The sequence below is a fragment of the Lipophrys pholis genome (genome assembly GCF_963383615.2).
Source record: "Lipophrys pholis genome assembly, chromosome: 2".
Lineage (NCBI taxonomy): Eukaryota > Metazoa > Chordata > Actinopteri > Blenniiformes > Blenniidae > Lipophrys > Lipophrys pholis.
The window spans coordinates 14647448-14665848 of record NC_137636.1 but is presented as its reverse complement, the minus strand read 5'-3'; the positions used below and the strand labels follow the sequence as shown (position 1 = coordinate 14665848).

General features: G+C 41.6%; 1 protein-coding gene across 1 annotated transcript in view; it reads left to right on the top strand.

The window, feature by feature from the left end:
* The window catches only part of zfhx3b (zinc finger homeobox 3b), a 137100-nt gene that overhangs the window by 54268 nt on the left and 64431 nt on the right, over nucleotides 1-18401 (top strand). The window contains exon 4 of the mRNA XM_080458316.1: nucleotides 899-1395. Coding sequence (XP_080314442.1) covers nucleotides 899-1395 — 497 coding nt within the window. The remainder of the gene's footprint in view (nucleotides 1-898; nucleotides 1396-18401) is intronic.

The following is an 18401-nucleotide window of genomic DNA, read 5'->3' as shown; positions in this document are numbered from 1 at the left end:
GTATCGATTCTGATCAAATCTGAGGAGATAAAAGTAGAGCTAGACCAAGCAAAAAAAGTGAATTGTTTGATATTATTCTGTGAACATGGGAAACATATGATTTGCACTGATGTGTGCTTAGGAAGTTCTTTTGGAGTTGATTTACAGCCAGGTCATAAAAGTGTACCAACTCAAAGAGGATGATTTGTGTATTTAATTTTCAGGCAGTGGGGAAGAATTTGTCGTTATTTGTCCAGGTTAAATTCTTTCCTAATTCAAAACACTAATTACTGTATATAGATCCATGTAAACATACAAATGGACATCGCCATCATCCCCAATGTAATAAACTAAAATTTTTCAACAATTACCTGTTTTATTTTTCATAATCTGATTGGCACAATCATAATTATTACCTTAATTGTCGACAAATCAATCTTTGAAATGTGAACTATGGCTTTGGCTGAAGTTGTCTAACCTAATGATAAATGTATTGATCACAAAGCTCACGGTCCAGATAAAGTCACGGTTTTGTGTGAAACAACAGATTTATTTATTTTTTATCTGAAAGGAGAGTTTCAAATTTTAATCACCAACAGAAATTGAAAGCACTGAGCAGAATATTGAACTTTGATCATTCAGTGGGCCTCTGGATCTCCATTAGCCGTCACTGTCACTGACGGCAGCTTTTAAAATAAGGTGAATTTTTCCACGCGCCACTGTAAATTTAACAAATTGTTACTTTGTAAAAATCTATCAGACACTGTTATGGATAACTTGGCAAAATTATACAGATGAAGTGTCCGCTGAAGTGTGTCACTTTCATCAACTGCAATCCTACGTCCCGAGTGATAACTTAAATGCCTTCCTGTCCTTTTCCTCCTTCTTGTTGTTTGTCTTTGTGCTCCCCATGTTGTAGTAGGTGGGGAAATCCCTATGGATGTGCGCATGGGCGGTGGGCAGCTGGTGTCTGAAGAACTGATGAACCTGGGAGAAAGTCTTTCACAAACAACGGATCCTTCGCTAAAGCTCTTTCAGTGTGCCGTGTGCAACCACTTCACCACCGACAACCTGGATCTGCTTGGCATGCATATGGGAGCTGAACGCAGCCTACCAGAGGAGGAGTGGCGTGCTGTGGTGGGAGACTCGCATCAGTGCAAGTTGTGCCACTACACCACTCAACTCAAGGCCAACTTCCAGCTGCACTGCAAAACAGACAAGCATGTCCAAAAGTACCAACTTGTGGCTCACATCAAAGAAGGGGGCAAAGGCAATGAATGGCGACTGAAATGTGTGGCCATTGGCAATCCAGTGCACTTAAAGTGCAATGCCTGTGACTACTACACCAACAGCCTGGAGAAGCTAAGGATGCACACAGTCAACTCCCGCCATGAAGCCAGCCTCAAACTGTACAAGGTTAGTTAGTCAAAAGTTTTCGAATCAAGCACACCACCACAGGCCAGAGTGCCACAGTGTTAACACAAGTGTTCTGCCATTCGTGTGGACGATCGTGTGAATGTGGATGAATGGGGCAAAAAGAGACGTGTTAGTAGAATGTTGTAGTGTGTTAAAATATCTTAAATTGCTGAATACATGATGTATTACTAGCGGAAGTAGTGTGTTTTTTCCCACCCATTGAATTGTTTCTGTCCTGGATGAAGAACTTCAAAACTTGGATACGTTTTCAGGAAGATGGCATAACGTCTTTAATCTTCCTGCTAATTTGATACTCCTCCACAAAACACAGTAAAGGCTCAAGTGCTGCCCCCACAACTATGAGCTGCTCTCCCAAGGCATGAATGATGGCTTTGTTGTGTGACGGTTGCCTTCCTAGTAGTTATGTCGAAGCAGAGCCTGCTGCCATGAGAAGAACATGGCAGGCTGGAGCTGGTTCAGAGGTTCAGGGCTGAATCACTTGGAGACGAATGAAGAAGTGTTAGGAGACAGAGGTTTGGTGCTAATACTCCTCCGAGCGGGAAAAGCTGAATTGTTCTCGACAGCCGTATTGATTTTTGCTGGACTTGGAGCTTCACCTTCTCCTCTAATCATTCCATAATAGCCAGTGGATGAACACTCTCCGAACAAATGGCCATAAATCTAACAGGCCTGATTCCACTTAGGTACCTATCCTGTGTGTCTTTGGCTTCGGCCACTCTGCTCTTAACCCAAACTGGCATAGTTGCACATGAAACACACAAGAGAGCACATATAAACAGTGAAACACATACTTGCTGTACGCATGGACTACACACTCAAAGCCAGATCTTAACATACTGTATATGACCACATTGTGTTTGGTCTCCCTTTACATGTGGCCTTTATTTCTAATAATTATACACCCGTCTCTAGTAGTGGACTCTTGAAGAGTGAACAGGAAACTCTATTTAAACATTTCTATTGCTTGAGATTTGTGTATTGATATCTTTTGCGAGGGAGATATAAAAAAGGAAAAAAAAACATGTTAAAAATGTGCTGCTTCAAGTGTGGTCTTTTTATCACTTTACAACACTAAGGTGAAGTGATCAATATAACCCCCCCCCCAAAAAAAATCTCATCTATTTGAAAATCATCCAATGTTATGAATGATTCACAGAGCCACTGGCATGACAGAAATGTTTTCTGGCCACAGATCCTTATTATTGAAATACCAGCAAAATAGAAAAATCAATTTCGGTGTTTTCTTAAGGAGTCAGGTGTAATGCCCTGCTATTACTGTTGACCAGTCGACAAGGAGTGTTTAGACTGTCAAACTATGGTTTACTCCAGGGGAAGACTACCATAGGAACATTTTCAGATGAATAGATACAAAGAATTGTATATATGCAATGTAATGCGTAGATTTTGGAGGTGCAGTAGGTCCTTCAAGTCTTGATCCTCCTCGCTCAAGTTAACCACTACATTTACGGCCTCAAATTGCTTTAATACTTTCTCTTTCTCACACCTGCAGGAAAAATTGTTTGTTTTGTCTTCTGAGACAGGTACAATTATAATACTACTATTAGTGTGAATTTAAAAAAGTGTTTTTTCAACCCATCTTTTAGTGTTTAAGTGTTCCGGAGAGAGCCGACGTATGTCACACTGCTGCTGAAACTGAGGGGGATGAAATATGTACAACACATCCAGGCATGATCATTTTTTTATGACTTAAGCCTCTTATGATGGCTTCATATTTCTTAAAGCCAATTGATCTTCTGAGTTAAAGTGTGAACATTTGTCCAGAAATTACCTGCTCTTTCAACCAGAGAACACTGGCGGTTCTATAAATGGTTGTCTTAATAAATACCCGTGGAAAACATAGATATTAATGAGTTATTACTGTATTTTAGGACACATCAATGTATTTAGGAGAAAACAAGTTCACAGTTGTTGAGGCCTCTACAGACCACCTGCCTGAAAATGTCATAGTTTTCTTGCTATGTTGTCTTTACGATCCTTGTAAAGACGCAGACGAAAAGCCATAATGTCTGTAAACTCCATTTGGTATAATATGCGAGACGAAAAAAGAAAAATCGCCATTCATTTATTCCTCCCCAATGAAATCTGATGCAAATAGCACAATTTTCAACCTTTTTGGGGAGAAAATAAATCATCAAGTCAGCATAAACAGACTGTAAGATGTGGGAGATGCTTGGGACACTTCACCCAAATCAAACTGGTTTGCATTAAACAGGCCCTTTGTGTGCACAGCTCCATATAAATTGGAGCCTGTAATTACTGGAATTAAAAAGGAAGGTTTAAACTGAGGGCTAAGCTGGATGGGATAATTTGAGAGTCTGTGGTATGCGGCCCATATTAGGGCTTTCTAAAAATATCACCCCCACTACCCCATGTATTGGAATGTTCCAAAAGACCACAGAATGATCCAGCAAGTCATCCTGACCACTGGACCACCACACAGTGGGGGGTGATGCTGCCTTCCCCTCTGTGCTGTGTACTCAGTTGAAAGATACCCATTCTGAGCACTGTGTGTTCTGCCAACAGCTGTCTGTGCTCTAAAGCTAACTTTCACCTTCTTTTTTTTCCCATGGGCCATGGGGATTTTCGTCTTTCTGACGAGAGCATGGTAGTCACCCATTTACTCGCAAAATAGTGACTCCTAAAGACTAACACATGCGCTGTGTTGGAGTTCAGATAGCACGCCCTTGATTCATATAATGTTTTTAAAAAAGTTGTCACATCCTCTTTCCCTCTTGAACTAACTGTTTCCAATTAACCATATTCACATTGCTCCATGTGCAGACAGCAGCACATCTAACATCAGAAGCAGTCCTCAGGGATTGGCTATGTGTTAGTGTGGAGGTGAGAGACCAATCCAGCTTTCAGGCCCTGGCTGTTCTGGCCAGACAGAATGGGTGGGGCCTAACCAGGTCGAGCCATAGGCCTCAACTTCCAGTCAAGGGTTGGGGGAAAGGGGAGGAGCAAGGGGGGGGGTTTGTTGGCTACCTTCCTTGTCTCGGGGGCCGGTGCAATCGGCGGTAATTGAGATTGATTGGATGTTATTTTTCCTCTTGCAAATGTAGTCCATTAGCTTGGCACATGCATAATCAGTTTAGAGCGCAGTTAGCCGAATGTAATCATGTTCCTCGGTGTCTGCTAGCACAAAATCCACTCCAGATGCCGCTTGGCTATAGAAAGACGGGGAGAAAGTGCCGTCACTATCTGATGGGGAATCTTTAACCAAGAAAGTCCTGACATTGCTTACCTTGTCCTGGTCCCGCTCTATCGGGCATACATAGCTGTTAAAAAAAAACCTTTCTCTCTCTCTTTCTGCTTCTCACTCTATCTTTCTCAGCTGTACTCACCCAGTTACATCCAATGTCAGTTGCTCACTTTTTTAGACCAATCACATGCTGTACCCAATGACGAATACAATACGTCTACATCTTGTATTACATTACTTGTCCTATTTTACCCCTCAGTGCAATCCCAAAGAACCAGCAAACACCAAGAAAAGAAAATGCCTCCACTTTTCAGAGAGCAAATAATCACAATGTAACATAAGAGAGGAAAAAAGACTTCAATGTAAATTGAGGGATTAGTGGTTACACGAAGCGCCATTAAAGTGTTTCACAAATGATCCGACCCAGAAGAAATGCTGGATTCTCCAGACTGAGAAATGCAAGCCGTATTGACCTCTCCCAGTAAATGGCCGAAAGTGTCAGAATGACTTCAATCCTTTTGAACTACACTGTAAACTGTAGTTGGAGGCCAACCACAGATAGGTTACGTTTGTGTTCCAACTCAAGACCTTTTGAAAATAAGTAAAGTTGAAGTGTATTTCCACTCATGCAGGACATCAAGTCGAGCTCACTTAGAACTGGCTCACTACTGGTGTCTCCTCTGATTTAACACATCGCGCTTATGTTCTCTACTTTGGCGCAATTTGGAACGTCAGTGTTCCATCCCTCTCTCAATGTCCATTTTCTTTGTGGTCTTACATTGTTGGAACCCCAGTTGTGACTAATATTGTACCAAAAATTATAACGTGTGTTGTCCTCGATGTGACGTCCACAAAGTAATGTCTGTTGGACTCCCTGCTTTCATCGCTTACGTGCCAGACATTTCTACAAGGAGGATGGAGAGACAGACAGGAGCAAGAGGGTGGGGGTGTGGGGGGCCGACAGGAGGGTTGGAAGGATAGATACTCTGCTAATTATCATGGCTAGCCTATGATTGTTCAGTAATAGTGCTCAGTGGGAAAGGTTGCAGCAGTTCCAGGAAGAGCTGAGCTCTGATTTACTGGTACTACCGCTCTAATAAAGCGCTTGCTGCACATCCTGAGAGACAGCCCATTCTCTCCTTTCACATGCACAAGCGTGTGAATACCCACAAAAACAGACAGGCAGACAGACTCGCACACACAGAGCAATCTAAAATTCCACTGGACTCATGAACTATATCATTATAATTGTTAATAGAAGAAGTAGTATTTAAATTCCGTTTCGTCCCCTGTTCCTGTAACACATCCCAACAGTTACGATCCAGAACCCCAGTTATTCACTTTCTGTCTCAGTGCTGAACTCAAGCATCCTACCTCAAACCAATATGTTACTCCACGGAGGGTGGAACAAGGAAGGGGTGGCGTTTAACAGTCATGGTGGATTGGCAAGAGGGGCTGTCAGGCAAGTAGCTTTGGGGGGGGTGAGGGAGGAAGGCTTAGTGTTTGGCAGTGTGCAAGAATTTCACAACTCGTGTAGCTCCCACCTCTTGAGAAGGCCAGGGAAAAGGGTCGGGCTTTGACCCGTGTCACAGCTGTTGCTGCTGGTAGTGTTGATTGTACGTGCAAAGGCCCTACTGTGAGTGTTGCTGAGACTAACAAAGTGGTAGCTTTGCGTTTGCGAATGAACGCTCCAGACGGGTAGCTGCATAGAATGAAGAGGCTGGACTTTTCCCAGCTCCATCTTTTTTTTCCAGTGACTGTTTTACCACTATTGTCAGAGTTAAAAGTGTCCGGTTGCATTAAAGGACTACATCGTCAGTACTGGCTGTGTGGTAGAGATAGAGATCCTTTCTTTGTTTTTCCTGACACTGAACAATCCGAAAGAAGAAATGCACTCGAGCATGCAATATATTGCTTGCTGCGTTTTCGAGATTCTCTATCATTCATGGAAGGATTAACTTATTTTCAAGCCTCAGATAATGTTTTGAACATTATAGTAACATTTTACTTCCTTCCTGATACATTTCTCACTTTTTTCTTCGACATTGTCTCCAAGTTATACAGTAATATACTTGTACAACAACAAAGTAAAACTTGAGTATAAACAGAGTGGGTGGTGAAGGGGATGTGCTGAAGGTTAAATCTTTTAATTCAACTATAGAACAAACGGGAACATTTTCTTCAGCCTAATTATCAGTGTTTTCCATCTACATTATGCTATTTCTACTTAATATTTGTCTTTGAAAAACTCTCTAACATGCCTCTCTCTCACATTATGATCAAACAGCTCAGCGTTTCATATAAAAGGCACATAAAACTTCACAGGTTTAAATTTGTCTTTTAAGTTCATAATTGAGACAAATAGTCTAACAGGACATCATTGAAATATAATATATTGAATGAATTTCATCAGCACCAATCAGATGCTTTGTCCATCTAACCCTATACTCGGACTTTGCCCTGTTTTTATCTTGTAAATATTATATTGCATTTATGAGGCATAGCCCTGCCTTTTTACCACTCCACCACAACTCCAGTGTAGAGGGATGGTCTTCAAAAAGACCCCGTGAGATCAGCAACGTCAACAATTGACGAGGAACTGATTATGACTTGGTAGTAAATTTAATGTGACGTGTCCTGCCATTTAAGCTGTGTGTCACTACAAATCCCCAGATTGGACGACAGTGACAGGATTGATATATATATTTATTTTACCCCATTTTGATGGCATTCTCAATAACTGGAAATATATGTGGCTGTGCACAGATTGTGATGAAACTTTCGTCAAAGCAATAATCCTAATACTCCTACTACCCCTAATGCACTACCAGAAATGTGAATGTTGTTGTTTGTGGTGTGAAGAACAGACTCATCTGATTATATACTTGTGTATAATGGGTTTTGGGTGTTTGGCTATCATGGTTTGATTAAGTATCTATCAGGTCTTTGTACCTACTTGGTCAATGCATCAGGTAGCTGATAGCCACAGACCTCAAAGACTAACAGTGTCAATTGGCAGGTAAATGCTGCTCTTATGAGGCCAGATTGAGGCTCCCGTGAATCTATATAGCTCCTAAGCTGAAGGGATGGAGAGAGTGAGGCAGGCAAGCTTACCAGCTCTGTGCCATCAATACATCAGGGGCTTAGCCACCAGATTAATGGTCTCCGAGTGGTCATGGCCACAAAACTACTCAGTTTTGAAGTCTGTGTTCAGTGGAGCTGGACATGAAAGTAAGGTAGGATTGAGAAAGAAATAAGTGGAAGGGAGGAGGTCTTAGGTGCCAGGATGAGCACACAGGGACCTCTATTTTGTTTGGGTTTGGCCTAGAAGGTACAGTCATGGGACTGATAAATCTTACATAAGGATGGATATGTGCCTTTGGCTGTTGAGTCATTTCCCTTGCATTGCAATGTTCCAAAAAGGGTGTTTGAGTAGCTAAATACCATATTGTAAGCAATGAAAGACTGTTTTTACATGTGTTTATAATAGATGTGATTTAGTCCCTATGCAAAATACATTGCAGGCCCTGGTTTACAATGCTACAGCGATTTACTTTTAAGTACAAGGGCGTGTACTTTGGGAAAAAAAAAAAAAAAAAAAGGAACAAAAGCAATCTGTTTTTAAGCTCTTTCATTTTTGTGATGCATTGATTGGTGCAACATTGAGGAACTTCAGTAAATCTTCACCTGGATTGTATTTGCAGGTCGTGATGACTTGGACAGATGCTGACACCTGTAAAGTCGGTTGTCCTCAGAGCAGTACATGTTGTTAGGTTATGTAGGATGAAATGTGACTTTGAGGGTTCAGTATGGAAAAACCGCCTCACCTCTCTGTGACCACTACTAAGCCTTGAGTAAAACTTAGCTATCATTCAGTTTCCTCATACTAAAGTTTTTATTTGAAATTGTGGGACCTTGGAGGCGTTTTTTTTTTTTTTTTTCTGGTGCCAAAAGAGAATATCCCTCACTTTTCGGGACTTCATGGTGCTGGCTCTCCGTCCATGTTTTACCTAATTGCTGTGTGCTGAAGTCCAGGGTTAGAACTGGGAGCTGTAAATCTTTCAGTGTTATGCAGACAATGTTTTCTCCAGATGTACAAGAAAAGATTTCATCCTTTTGTAATTAAGCGGTGCAGCCCAGGGTGTCATGCGGTTTTTATTAGAGGCTCTGGAAAAGATCATTTTGCACCTTGTTTTCTCATTATGCCTTTTATTCTAAAGTACAAAAGATGGATAAAATTGAAGGATGAAAACGAAAGTAGTGGCGGGGAATAGAATACTTTTTTTGAATTATTATATGGAAATTACAGGGTAATGATGTAAGAGTTAACTATGAGGAGTGGAGGGTGGAGGAACTAAAAGGGACAAAGCAAAGCGGTGGAACAAAGGCAATTACATACTTTGTCAAAGGAAGAATATCAGAAAAATGTTCTTTTTTAACCCGAAGAATGTTCCCAAAGGTTATCTTTCCCATGGGTGCCATATCCTACACCTGTGTTCTACTTTAAACTTACTGGTGGAATAATGCGGGTGACTGGAAAGAGAGAGAGCGAGGGAGAGAGGGAGTGAGCTTTAAGAGTTGGGGACAAGAATGCTCTTTAGCTCCTCAAGGGCACAGATACTTTATGGCCCTCACATTCCTACATGACACACTGATGCCCAGAATAGACAGAACCCCGTTGGAAGAAAAGAAAATTAACTATCATGCCTTTAAGCACCACCCCAGCAGATCATTCCACCTCCTCACTCACCTTCACCTCACCCTACTTTGTTTTGTGGTAAACCTCCGGGTCACACTGTCGTTTTTTTCCTTTTTGTCGTAAGACATAGGGAAAGCTCAGGCTTCAGTTCAACATTAGCCGTTTCAAACAATTATGTTTTATTTTTGGCTTTTTTCCCCATGCTCCTTTAAATTTACTGAGGCCTCTTTCCTCTGAGATCTCTGCAGACAGCAGAGGAAGTCTTGACAGCCACTGAGCTCCAAGACTCACTCCCACATTGTATGCTGTCATCCTTCCCCGCCAGCCCCACAAACTCTATTTTATATTCTCACCACATTCACTCATCAGTACCCCTCAAATTAAGGCCTGCTGAGTGATTCAAACTTGGAGTCTTCATTTAGATTGCTTAAGTCCTACGAAATAGGAATCTCCTTAATTTATGCTTTATGCTTTTTAGTTTGGAATAGTCATGTTTTAATGATTTGAACCATACTGGCTGTCTGTGCAGTTCCAACTCTGAGCGTTGTTAAAGTTTAGACACCGGTGCAATTGTTATTTAAATTATCAGTGTATTACTTTGCATATTTAATGAGCAGGACCATTTACATTTTTCTCTAAAGCAGTTCAGCAAAGTATTTTCTTATTTGTCGATCTATCAGAAGTTGGAGAATACCAATTTTGCTATGCTAAGCCTGACTGTGACCTACATGTGTCTCTTTAATACCCTCTTAGAGACACCATCATCTTCATCATCACACATATTCCCTTGTTTCTAATGTGTTTATTCATAACTTTCACAGGATAGTGAACAGTTTTGCTGTAACTGGGCTACACATTGGAGAAACTCTTTTCTCTTTTAAATGGGGAGATGAAATGTGCAAAAAACCTGGAGTTTAAGGGTATTCGATGGTCTTAAACCTCAGACTTAAGTCTTAAGAAGCTAGTACTAGTTAATTGAAGAGCCAAATAAAGGCAAACCATCTGAACATGAACTCACTGTGAAGAATCTGAGATTTTCTGCCCTGATGTTTCTACTTTCCTACCTCTTTCTCTTACACATCAAATGGAGCTTATCATTCAATTTCCTCCATTTACAACCTTTTCTTCTTTCACATGGCCTCAGTTTCTGGTTTGTGCAGCCATTACTGGTTTGGTGAAAAGGATAAAATAATTTGGTAATAGGCCTGCTGGTACATATGATTATCTTTGATCTTTATGTGTTTTTTCTTTTCTTTCTTTTTTTTTTTCTTTTTATGTCTTTGAGACATTTTTACTAAATCTGACATTTGTGAGTGAGCAGCCTATCGGTACCAAAAATTAGACCTGAGACTGAAATGTCCTGTCATGATTTGAATATTCTTATATATATTTATAAATTTAAGGACTGCAAGTCGTGCACAGCAAGCTACTAATAATGAACGGTGCACATACTTAAGAGAGATGTGATTTGATTTGAAAAGTTGTGGCGTTTTTTGGGGGGCATGTGGGAACAACAACAAAATAAAAATAATAGATAAACAGAAAACACAACAGAGCAAAGCAAGTAAAAAAAACAAGTAACCAATAAGCAACTAAATATATAGTTATAGGAGGTTAGGGTTTTTGTAAATGATTCAACTATTGAGTATTCCCAGTATTCAACTTAACTTTTAAATCATTAAGCATGATGAAGCCATCTCCACAAAGTCACAGGTTTATATACAAAAATCAAACACCATCTGCCATCTCTAATCAGAAGCAACAGCCATCAGGCCAGGGTTACCAAGGCAGAACAGGAAAAGCCATTAACTGCCAATCACTGCATCGATCGACAAGCCAGTCCACCACTGCCATCCCTCCCCTGCCCCCACCCGCCCCACCCCCGCCCCTACTCACGCTCATACATACAGTTCACCAGCTTCTTACTGTATGCCAGGCACATGCACAGAACCATGGACATGGCGTCAGTGAAACTGTCATCTTTTTTGTGAGCAATGTAGAGGTAACATTCGGTCCACTTTGTCTCCCTCTGTGTGTTATCTTTGAAATGATCTGGAGTCGAGATTGTGGGATCAACACAATCGGTTTTGATAAGGGCTATCTGACTTTTTAATACAAGATCAGTCAACTTAGTGTGTTACTTGAAGAACAGCCAAGATGCTGTTGACAAGCTATTACATTTTGACCACAGGTTTACAATTTCCTCATTACTGAAATGCATCACAGTAAAGTCCATTGCCCTGTCAAAATGGGACTAGAAACTCCATTCAGCTTGATTTCCCTGCACATTTTTGGAGTCAAACCTTTTGATAAAAAGGAATTAATAGTCAGTGAAGGACAAAAAGTAAAGAAGATTGATTTCTCTCCCTCGCACCATTTTCAATGGTGTCACTAGACCTGAGAGTCATTAGAAGAATATTTACCTGCTTCCCAATTTAATCGGGATGCTGTATATCAGAGTGATCTGGATCAGAGGTCAGGGCTGAGGGGAGCAATTAAAGCATATGGATCTAGATGTGTGTGTGTGTGTGTGTGTGTGTGTGTGTGTGTGTGTGTGTGTGTGTGTGTGTGTGTGTGTGTGTGTGTGTGTGTGTGTGTGTGTGTGTGTGTGTGTGTGTGTGTGTGTGTGTGTGTGTGTGTGTGTGTGTGTGTGTGTGTGTGTGTGTGTGTGTGTGTGTGTGCATGTTGTAGGCAGAAACAGATAGGTGAGGTGAAAGGCAGGCAGTGCAAAATGTATTGAACATGGTCATATTAACTTATCAAACTTTGTTACCGGAGCGTTCGTCAGGGCTGCAAATGCATATGTGCCACACATACCAAAATTCATTCTAGGCTGTCAACACACATTGCACAAACACAAAGCAAGTGTTAATCACCATTCTATTACAAGTGGAATCAGTGACACGTGTTGTTTTCTTTTGTTCAAAGTGTATGCACCATCTTTTCTTTTCCTGGGTTTAGTTAGGTCAGCCTTATCCGGAGCCACACAATGACCAGAGACAGAGCAGATATGATGGATGTGGCCTGGGGCCTGTATGCACGCTCTTCGTCTGTGGTGGCCTCATCCACACATCAGCCACAAGCGGAGGGAGGGAAATTGAGTGTGAGGGAAGGAGGGCAGAGATACAAACCAGACCGGCCATTTTCCTCGTTTGGCTCATAAATATTTGTGTGGCTGATTTATAAACAGTGGAGCAGGAGGGGAGATCAAAGTGAACTGTAACGCTTATATATAAAACTTAGGCTTTTTCACAACACTGCTCCACACACCAAGCTCATACCTATTAAAGACAAAGCCATATATCACAAGGTATATTGGCAAGAGAGCTGAATGACCACTCACACTTTAGGGCTTGGGCCCGTGCTTAGTTGAGAGTCTACTTCTTATAACATCACCCTCCAAGGTTTTCAAACACTAGTGAAAACACGTCATTATATATTATAGCTAAAACTTAACCTGATCTCGGGCTATATAGACTCCCCTGAGTTCAGGGCCCTCCAAGGTGGATTTTAAATTGCTTTGTATTGCTCGGCAGCCATATTAAAACATAGTAAAGCAGTAAAAAAAGGCAGTGTCCCGGCCATGGTGAAGTGGCCTTAGCACAGGAGACAGTTATAAGCTTTGATTCAAGCAATCAGTTTGTTGAGTGTAACACAAAGTCGGAGTCTCCTGTGAAGCACATAGGATGGATTATGTCAGGGCTGAAACCTTATGTGTATGTACAGTATGTTTTCTTTTCCCGAGGTGCAGACTGGCATAACGCCATATATTTGAACTCTGACAAAGACAGACAACCCTCTACCCCCATCAAGCACTTAGACTTTCACCGTCCTACCCCCACCTTTCATTTAGGTCTGGTGCAAATGTGTGGGAGCAAGAGGTGCTCTCCTCTGCCTTTAGCCCTCTCCCTGATTAATAACGCTCATAGCTAGCAGATGCAAAAGATCACCATGAAGAAGGCTGTTAGCTGACCTCTGTGGGAGGGAATTGCATGGGTAATGAGATAAAAGAAAGGCTTTTTTTTCCCCAATGAAGAGTCGTCCTTTTGTCCAGCAGCAGGACAGGGTTTGCTCAGTGTGGTTGAGGCCTGGGAGAGTTAGGATTAAAACAGCCTGTTAGTCATTCTCTGTGTGAGTTAGTGCCTGTAGACATCTGCTTCTTTCGCTATGGCATCTTAGTTGCATTACTTATTAATTCTTTACCGACACCGTCACTCCAGTGCTTACGTAAGACCTGTTCAGGTTGTCATGCATTGATAAAGTGTTTTTGACTGTTCAGATATTATTTTCATTGACTTGTACATTTCGTGACTCTCCTTTTCTTTGCATTTCTGCAAAGAAACAAGATAATGCATGTCTGTCTGTTTCTGCGTCCTCCGCAGGTGATGGGAAGATATGCTGCTATATTTAACACCAGTTATAAGAAGTACACTTTGTTCTCTATGTTCCTATCCATCTTCCTAATATCTGTATATACACTGTACTGTACATTTGGAGTGATTCTGCTCAGGTAAGCAGGCATTGTAGGAGGGCTTTAAAGAGTGTAGACTGCAGATTGTTTTACCCCTGGTGTGTCTGAGTTTCTGTGCGGGGAGTTCAAAGTCCTGCTGAACATCAGAGGGCTGACACTGAGTGAGGCTGACTAGCTGCAGCCTGTGGTCTGGGAAGGGTTACTGAATTATTACTGATGGTTTCAGGGGTAACTGTCCGACCACAGGACTGGGGAATATTAATCATTTATTTGATTGTCCGCATGTGCTGATTAATCAATTTGAGTAGGATCTGCAGGATTAACTACCTTATTATTCCCCTGTAAGAACAGATAAGAGATAAGACTTTAAAATATCATATTCCATTTATCATTTATTTTTAGATCCCTGCTGATGAGGGTGAAATAAAAACTGAGGTGAGATTAGGCAGAACAGCAACATGGGGAAATTATTGAGGGAGCAGGATGTGAGAAAGAGGTTTGAGCAGAGAGAGAGAGAGAGGGAGAGAAAAACCCTCTTAACTGCAGCGTTGAGTATTTTAGAAGATGGGGGAAGAGATCCAGCTTTGTATTACTTCAAAAATGGCACAGGGGAAAGAAAAAAAAAATGTTGTGCAGCTGGGAGTCGGAGGGAGGAGAGAAAGGGGGGGGGCGGAGAGACAAGAGGAACAGGAAGTTGATGGGAAAGTGATAGCTGTCTCCACCTGGAGTATACCCTGAGCTGTGTGTTAAGAGGGGAGGCACAGCAAAAGGGAAAGAAGAAGCTGCTGCAGTTGACTCCTATATTGTACTCAGATTTAGGTAAGTGTGGCTCTAATATAAAGTCTAGCTTGCTAAACCTATCCAACATGGGCACTATTCCTGTTTACACCACTCACTATCTATTCAGTATATAAATTTTCAATCTGCCAACTGTTTAATGCGTTATGTCATGTGGTAATGCCTTTGATTTCAACATGCCTCCGTTTGTAAATACAAGAGGCACTCAAAAGGCTGTGGTTTCTTTACAAGCATGGCGCCCCCGGCGCTTTGGTTGGGAATGCACTGAGAGGGAGAAGTATTGAAAGAGTAAGGGAGGGAGCGAGAGGTGGTTAGAAACTGTATACACTTCCCGTTGCTCTTCTGCCAACCCCTCTCCCAGCTGCCTCTGGTTGTGCAGTGCAGCCAGTGAGTGAGAAATCTGAGAGGGAGGAGTATATCCTCTCTCCTGGCTGAACACAGCTCCATAATTATGCACTTTTCAGCAGGTTTTACCTTTAACACTTTCCTCCCGGGGTTGAGATTAGTGCTCACCATGCTTGATTTACTGCACAATTACTGAACAAGAGCTCTATCTAATCAATAAACAGGAAGGGGAAAAGTGGTAGGCTTTGAAGTATAGTTTGAGATTTCTTGCACGATTGAGCAGTGTATATGGTGTAGCAATGAGGGGCAGTGTGTCTGTGATGCCAGTGTCTGAAAGAAAGAAAGAAAAAAAAAACTTAGACCAGCCATGTTGATTTGCTTTACCCACTCTCTGAGCATTTTTTTACAATGCTTACTGTGCTGGAAAATTACTTCCTTTTTAACTGACCACTCTTCAAAAGGAGTTCAGTAACAAATTGTGTAATGAGGTTATTCCTGCAAAACACGATATTAAAATCACTGAAATTGTCCCATAAATATGGGGATGAATTTGACCTTATAACTTATGTGCACAAGTTACAAGATAAAGGCATTAAAAATATCCAGTGTGGTAGCCTGCTATGCCCTTTATTAGATGTCCCCGAATGGGCAGCCAGCACAATGACCTCCATGATGACACTTGCTAATGGCATGAGAAGTTATTTTGGGACGCTCCAACGACCGTTCATCATCAGGTCTTTCTGGGGCTTATAAAGCTTTTTGCCAGCATGACCACAGCAATAGGTCTCTTCCAATTAGTCTGGTCTGTGTTTGATTTTCAGTGATGACAACTATATCTCCGCTGCAATTATGCTGCACTGGGAATGATGAAGGTTTAGGTTATTGATCCACAATTGATCAATCTGATCAATGAGCACTTTTGTTTCTTTTTTTTTATTTTTTTTTTAATGGAAAGTGGGGTTCTTTTTTTTTTCCTCTTGGCTAATGAGCAGGCCCAACAATGACCCGTAAAGATATTTTTGTTTGCAAGGCCATATTTATTACTGATAGAGCCGCCTATGCTCATGGAAAAGAGAGGGTGGGGGGGTGTACAGAGCACTATTTTTCAGCACAAGTGCACAGCATCCCTGTGGGCATGGGTCAACAGCTCTGATGGATCTGATGGAAATTTAGTATTTGTGGCTCTGCATTTTATCTATGCACAAATACTTCTAACTGAGGAAATGAAAGTTTGTGGGTAGAGGTAGTAGCTGCTGGAGGCAGGGTTTTTGCGCACCATTTAAAATGTCCGTTTTTATTGCAAGTTTGTAGTGTTGGAAAGTTGTTAGGTAAGGCTGGTGGGTGTTTGATGTGGGAACTGCTTGAAGAACCCTCAACAGCAGTTTCACTCCAGCAAAGTACTTCACCTTCCATGCAAATAAGCCCACATATAGACCTACTCTGTATAGTCACCTCCACTCAACCCCACTCATTAATTTTCATTTTAAGAAGAGGACCTCTCAAAGGCCACATTGCTCCTTTTGTCAGTGCGGTGCAGCTAATAAAGATAGCTGCATAAGACTGGGTTAAATATTGACACTGGCTGAGCACATCATCGCTGTTCTTAATTAGCCAGTGCCTCTGGTGAGCTTCTGTGAGAGAAGTGTAAGAACAACCAAACATTTCCCCTCGTGAGATCTCAAACAACCTCCTCCCCAAAACACATATCTATGAATTTTACATAAAAAAAAAAGATACAGGATAGTCAGAAAACATACACTGTTACAGCTATCATAGCCTTATTGCGTAGCCTGAAGCTGCAAGCAATTATGTGTTAATGAAATATTTACACTACCAAACTGAGAACGCCAGGGGTGAACTCTAGATAATACAAGCTTGAGAGGAGACTGGATTCTGTGTCTACTGTCTGCCGCTACGTCAGTGAAAAGTTGGAACAGGAGCTCCACTAATGACAATAGGCTTCGGAGGAAGAATGTGAGCAAACCTGCCATTCAGTAAGCATGACTTTTGGTCACCCCTATTGCTGTGGGAACATTTAAGGTATTTTGTGGGTCACAATAGCAGGAGTCAAAGGAGACAAACTGTAACAACTGTTCTCTTGCTATCTTTTACAGACACGTTCAGTTTTACTGCCCAGGGTCGTTGATTTCTGTTGACAACTCGTTCACAGTGATATGGCAGTGTATCTGCATTCACTGCAGAGTGTGATGTTTGTTCTCGAGAACTAATTGTGTTTGGGTAATGTTCCTGCTCTGAATTTAATTCTCGCTGACTGCATTAATCATTGCAAGTGGTGTTTGCCTGTATCTTAATCCAACACCAGCAACCCCCCGACCCCCCACTCATCCTGCAACTCACCATTTTACTCGATATTGGAGAGCTTCTTCCACCCTCCATCTCTCACCAAACGGTTGTTCATCCTTCATCCTCATCTCACATTAGGAGCACCACTACAATGCCATTCTTCCTTTGTTGGGCTGGAAAATAACGATGAGTGGCACTGAGGTTTTGGGTACCTTTGTGAGTTGCCTGAGTGCAATACTGCTTGCTCTTCTACACCACTACCACATATGTGAACACACAACTAGAAAGCCAATCATCTTGGTGTTATCTGCTATGTACTCTCTTGAATTGCCCTTCCCAATATGCCTGGTCAGTTAGCCTTCACAATTGTCTACATGCATTCCCTAGACCTTTCTGATTAGGTATTCCGACTGATGACATACAAGAAGAAATTGATTGATAGCTGTTTGTGTCCTCTCCTCATTCAGTATTGTAGGTCTTGATAAAGTCATGATGGCCCAAGTTCTTCAAAAGAAAACATTATTTTGGTTTAATTTCAGTAGCTTCATCTTTGCTTCTGGAGAATACATAAAGAATGGTTTGAGATTGGCGTATTCAGCCTTCAGTTCTGGAAATTTAGTTTTTACCGGGTAACAGGGAAATATATTCTAGGTATGCATTTATTTTATTTTTTTACCAGCATTGTTAGAACTAATGACATGTTACAACGCAAAATTTGTTCTTTTTATGTCCTATGTGGTGGGTTATTATTGTAATAAGAGCATCAGAAATGACAGACACTGGGAACTATTATTGAAACACAACATCTGAACATCTCAGACTGCTGTGCGCCTCCTGTTTTGCTTAAATGAAAATCAGAAATGTTGCTCCTCTCCACTGTACAAGTAATTATTGTCACTGCTGTCCAAAATGAGTGGTTATTATGTTGACACAGTGCTTTGGGTAATGAAGAGAAGGGCCGGGGCAGGTCTTGATTTGTCCCATTCGGTTTCCAGATGGTACCTTGCCAGTACACATGTCATCAAGTAGCTGTAACAGTTGTTTGGGTACCCCCATGGCTCCACCCTGCTTTCGCCTCCTGCAGGCAGACTTATTGTATTGCAATTTTGGCAAGCTCCTCCCAGCATGGCTTTCATAAAAGCACC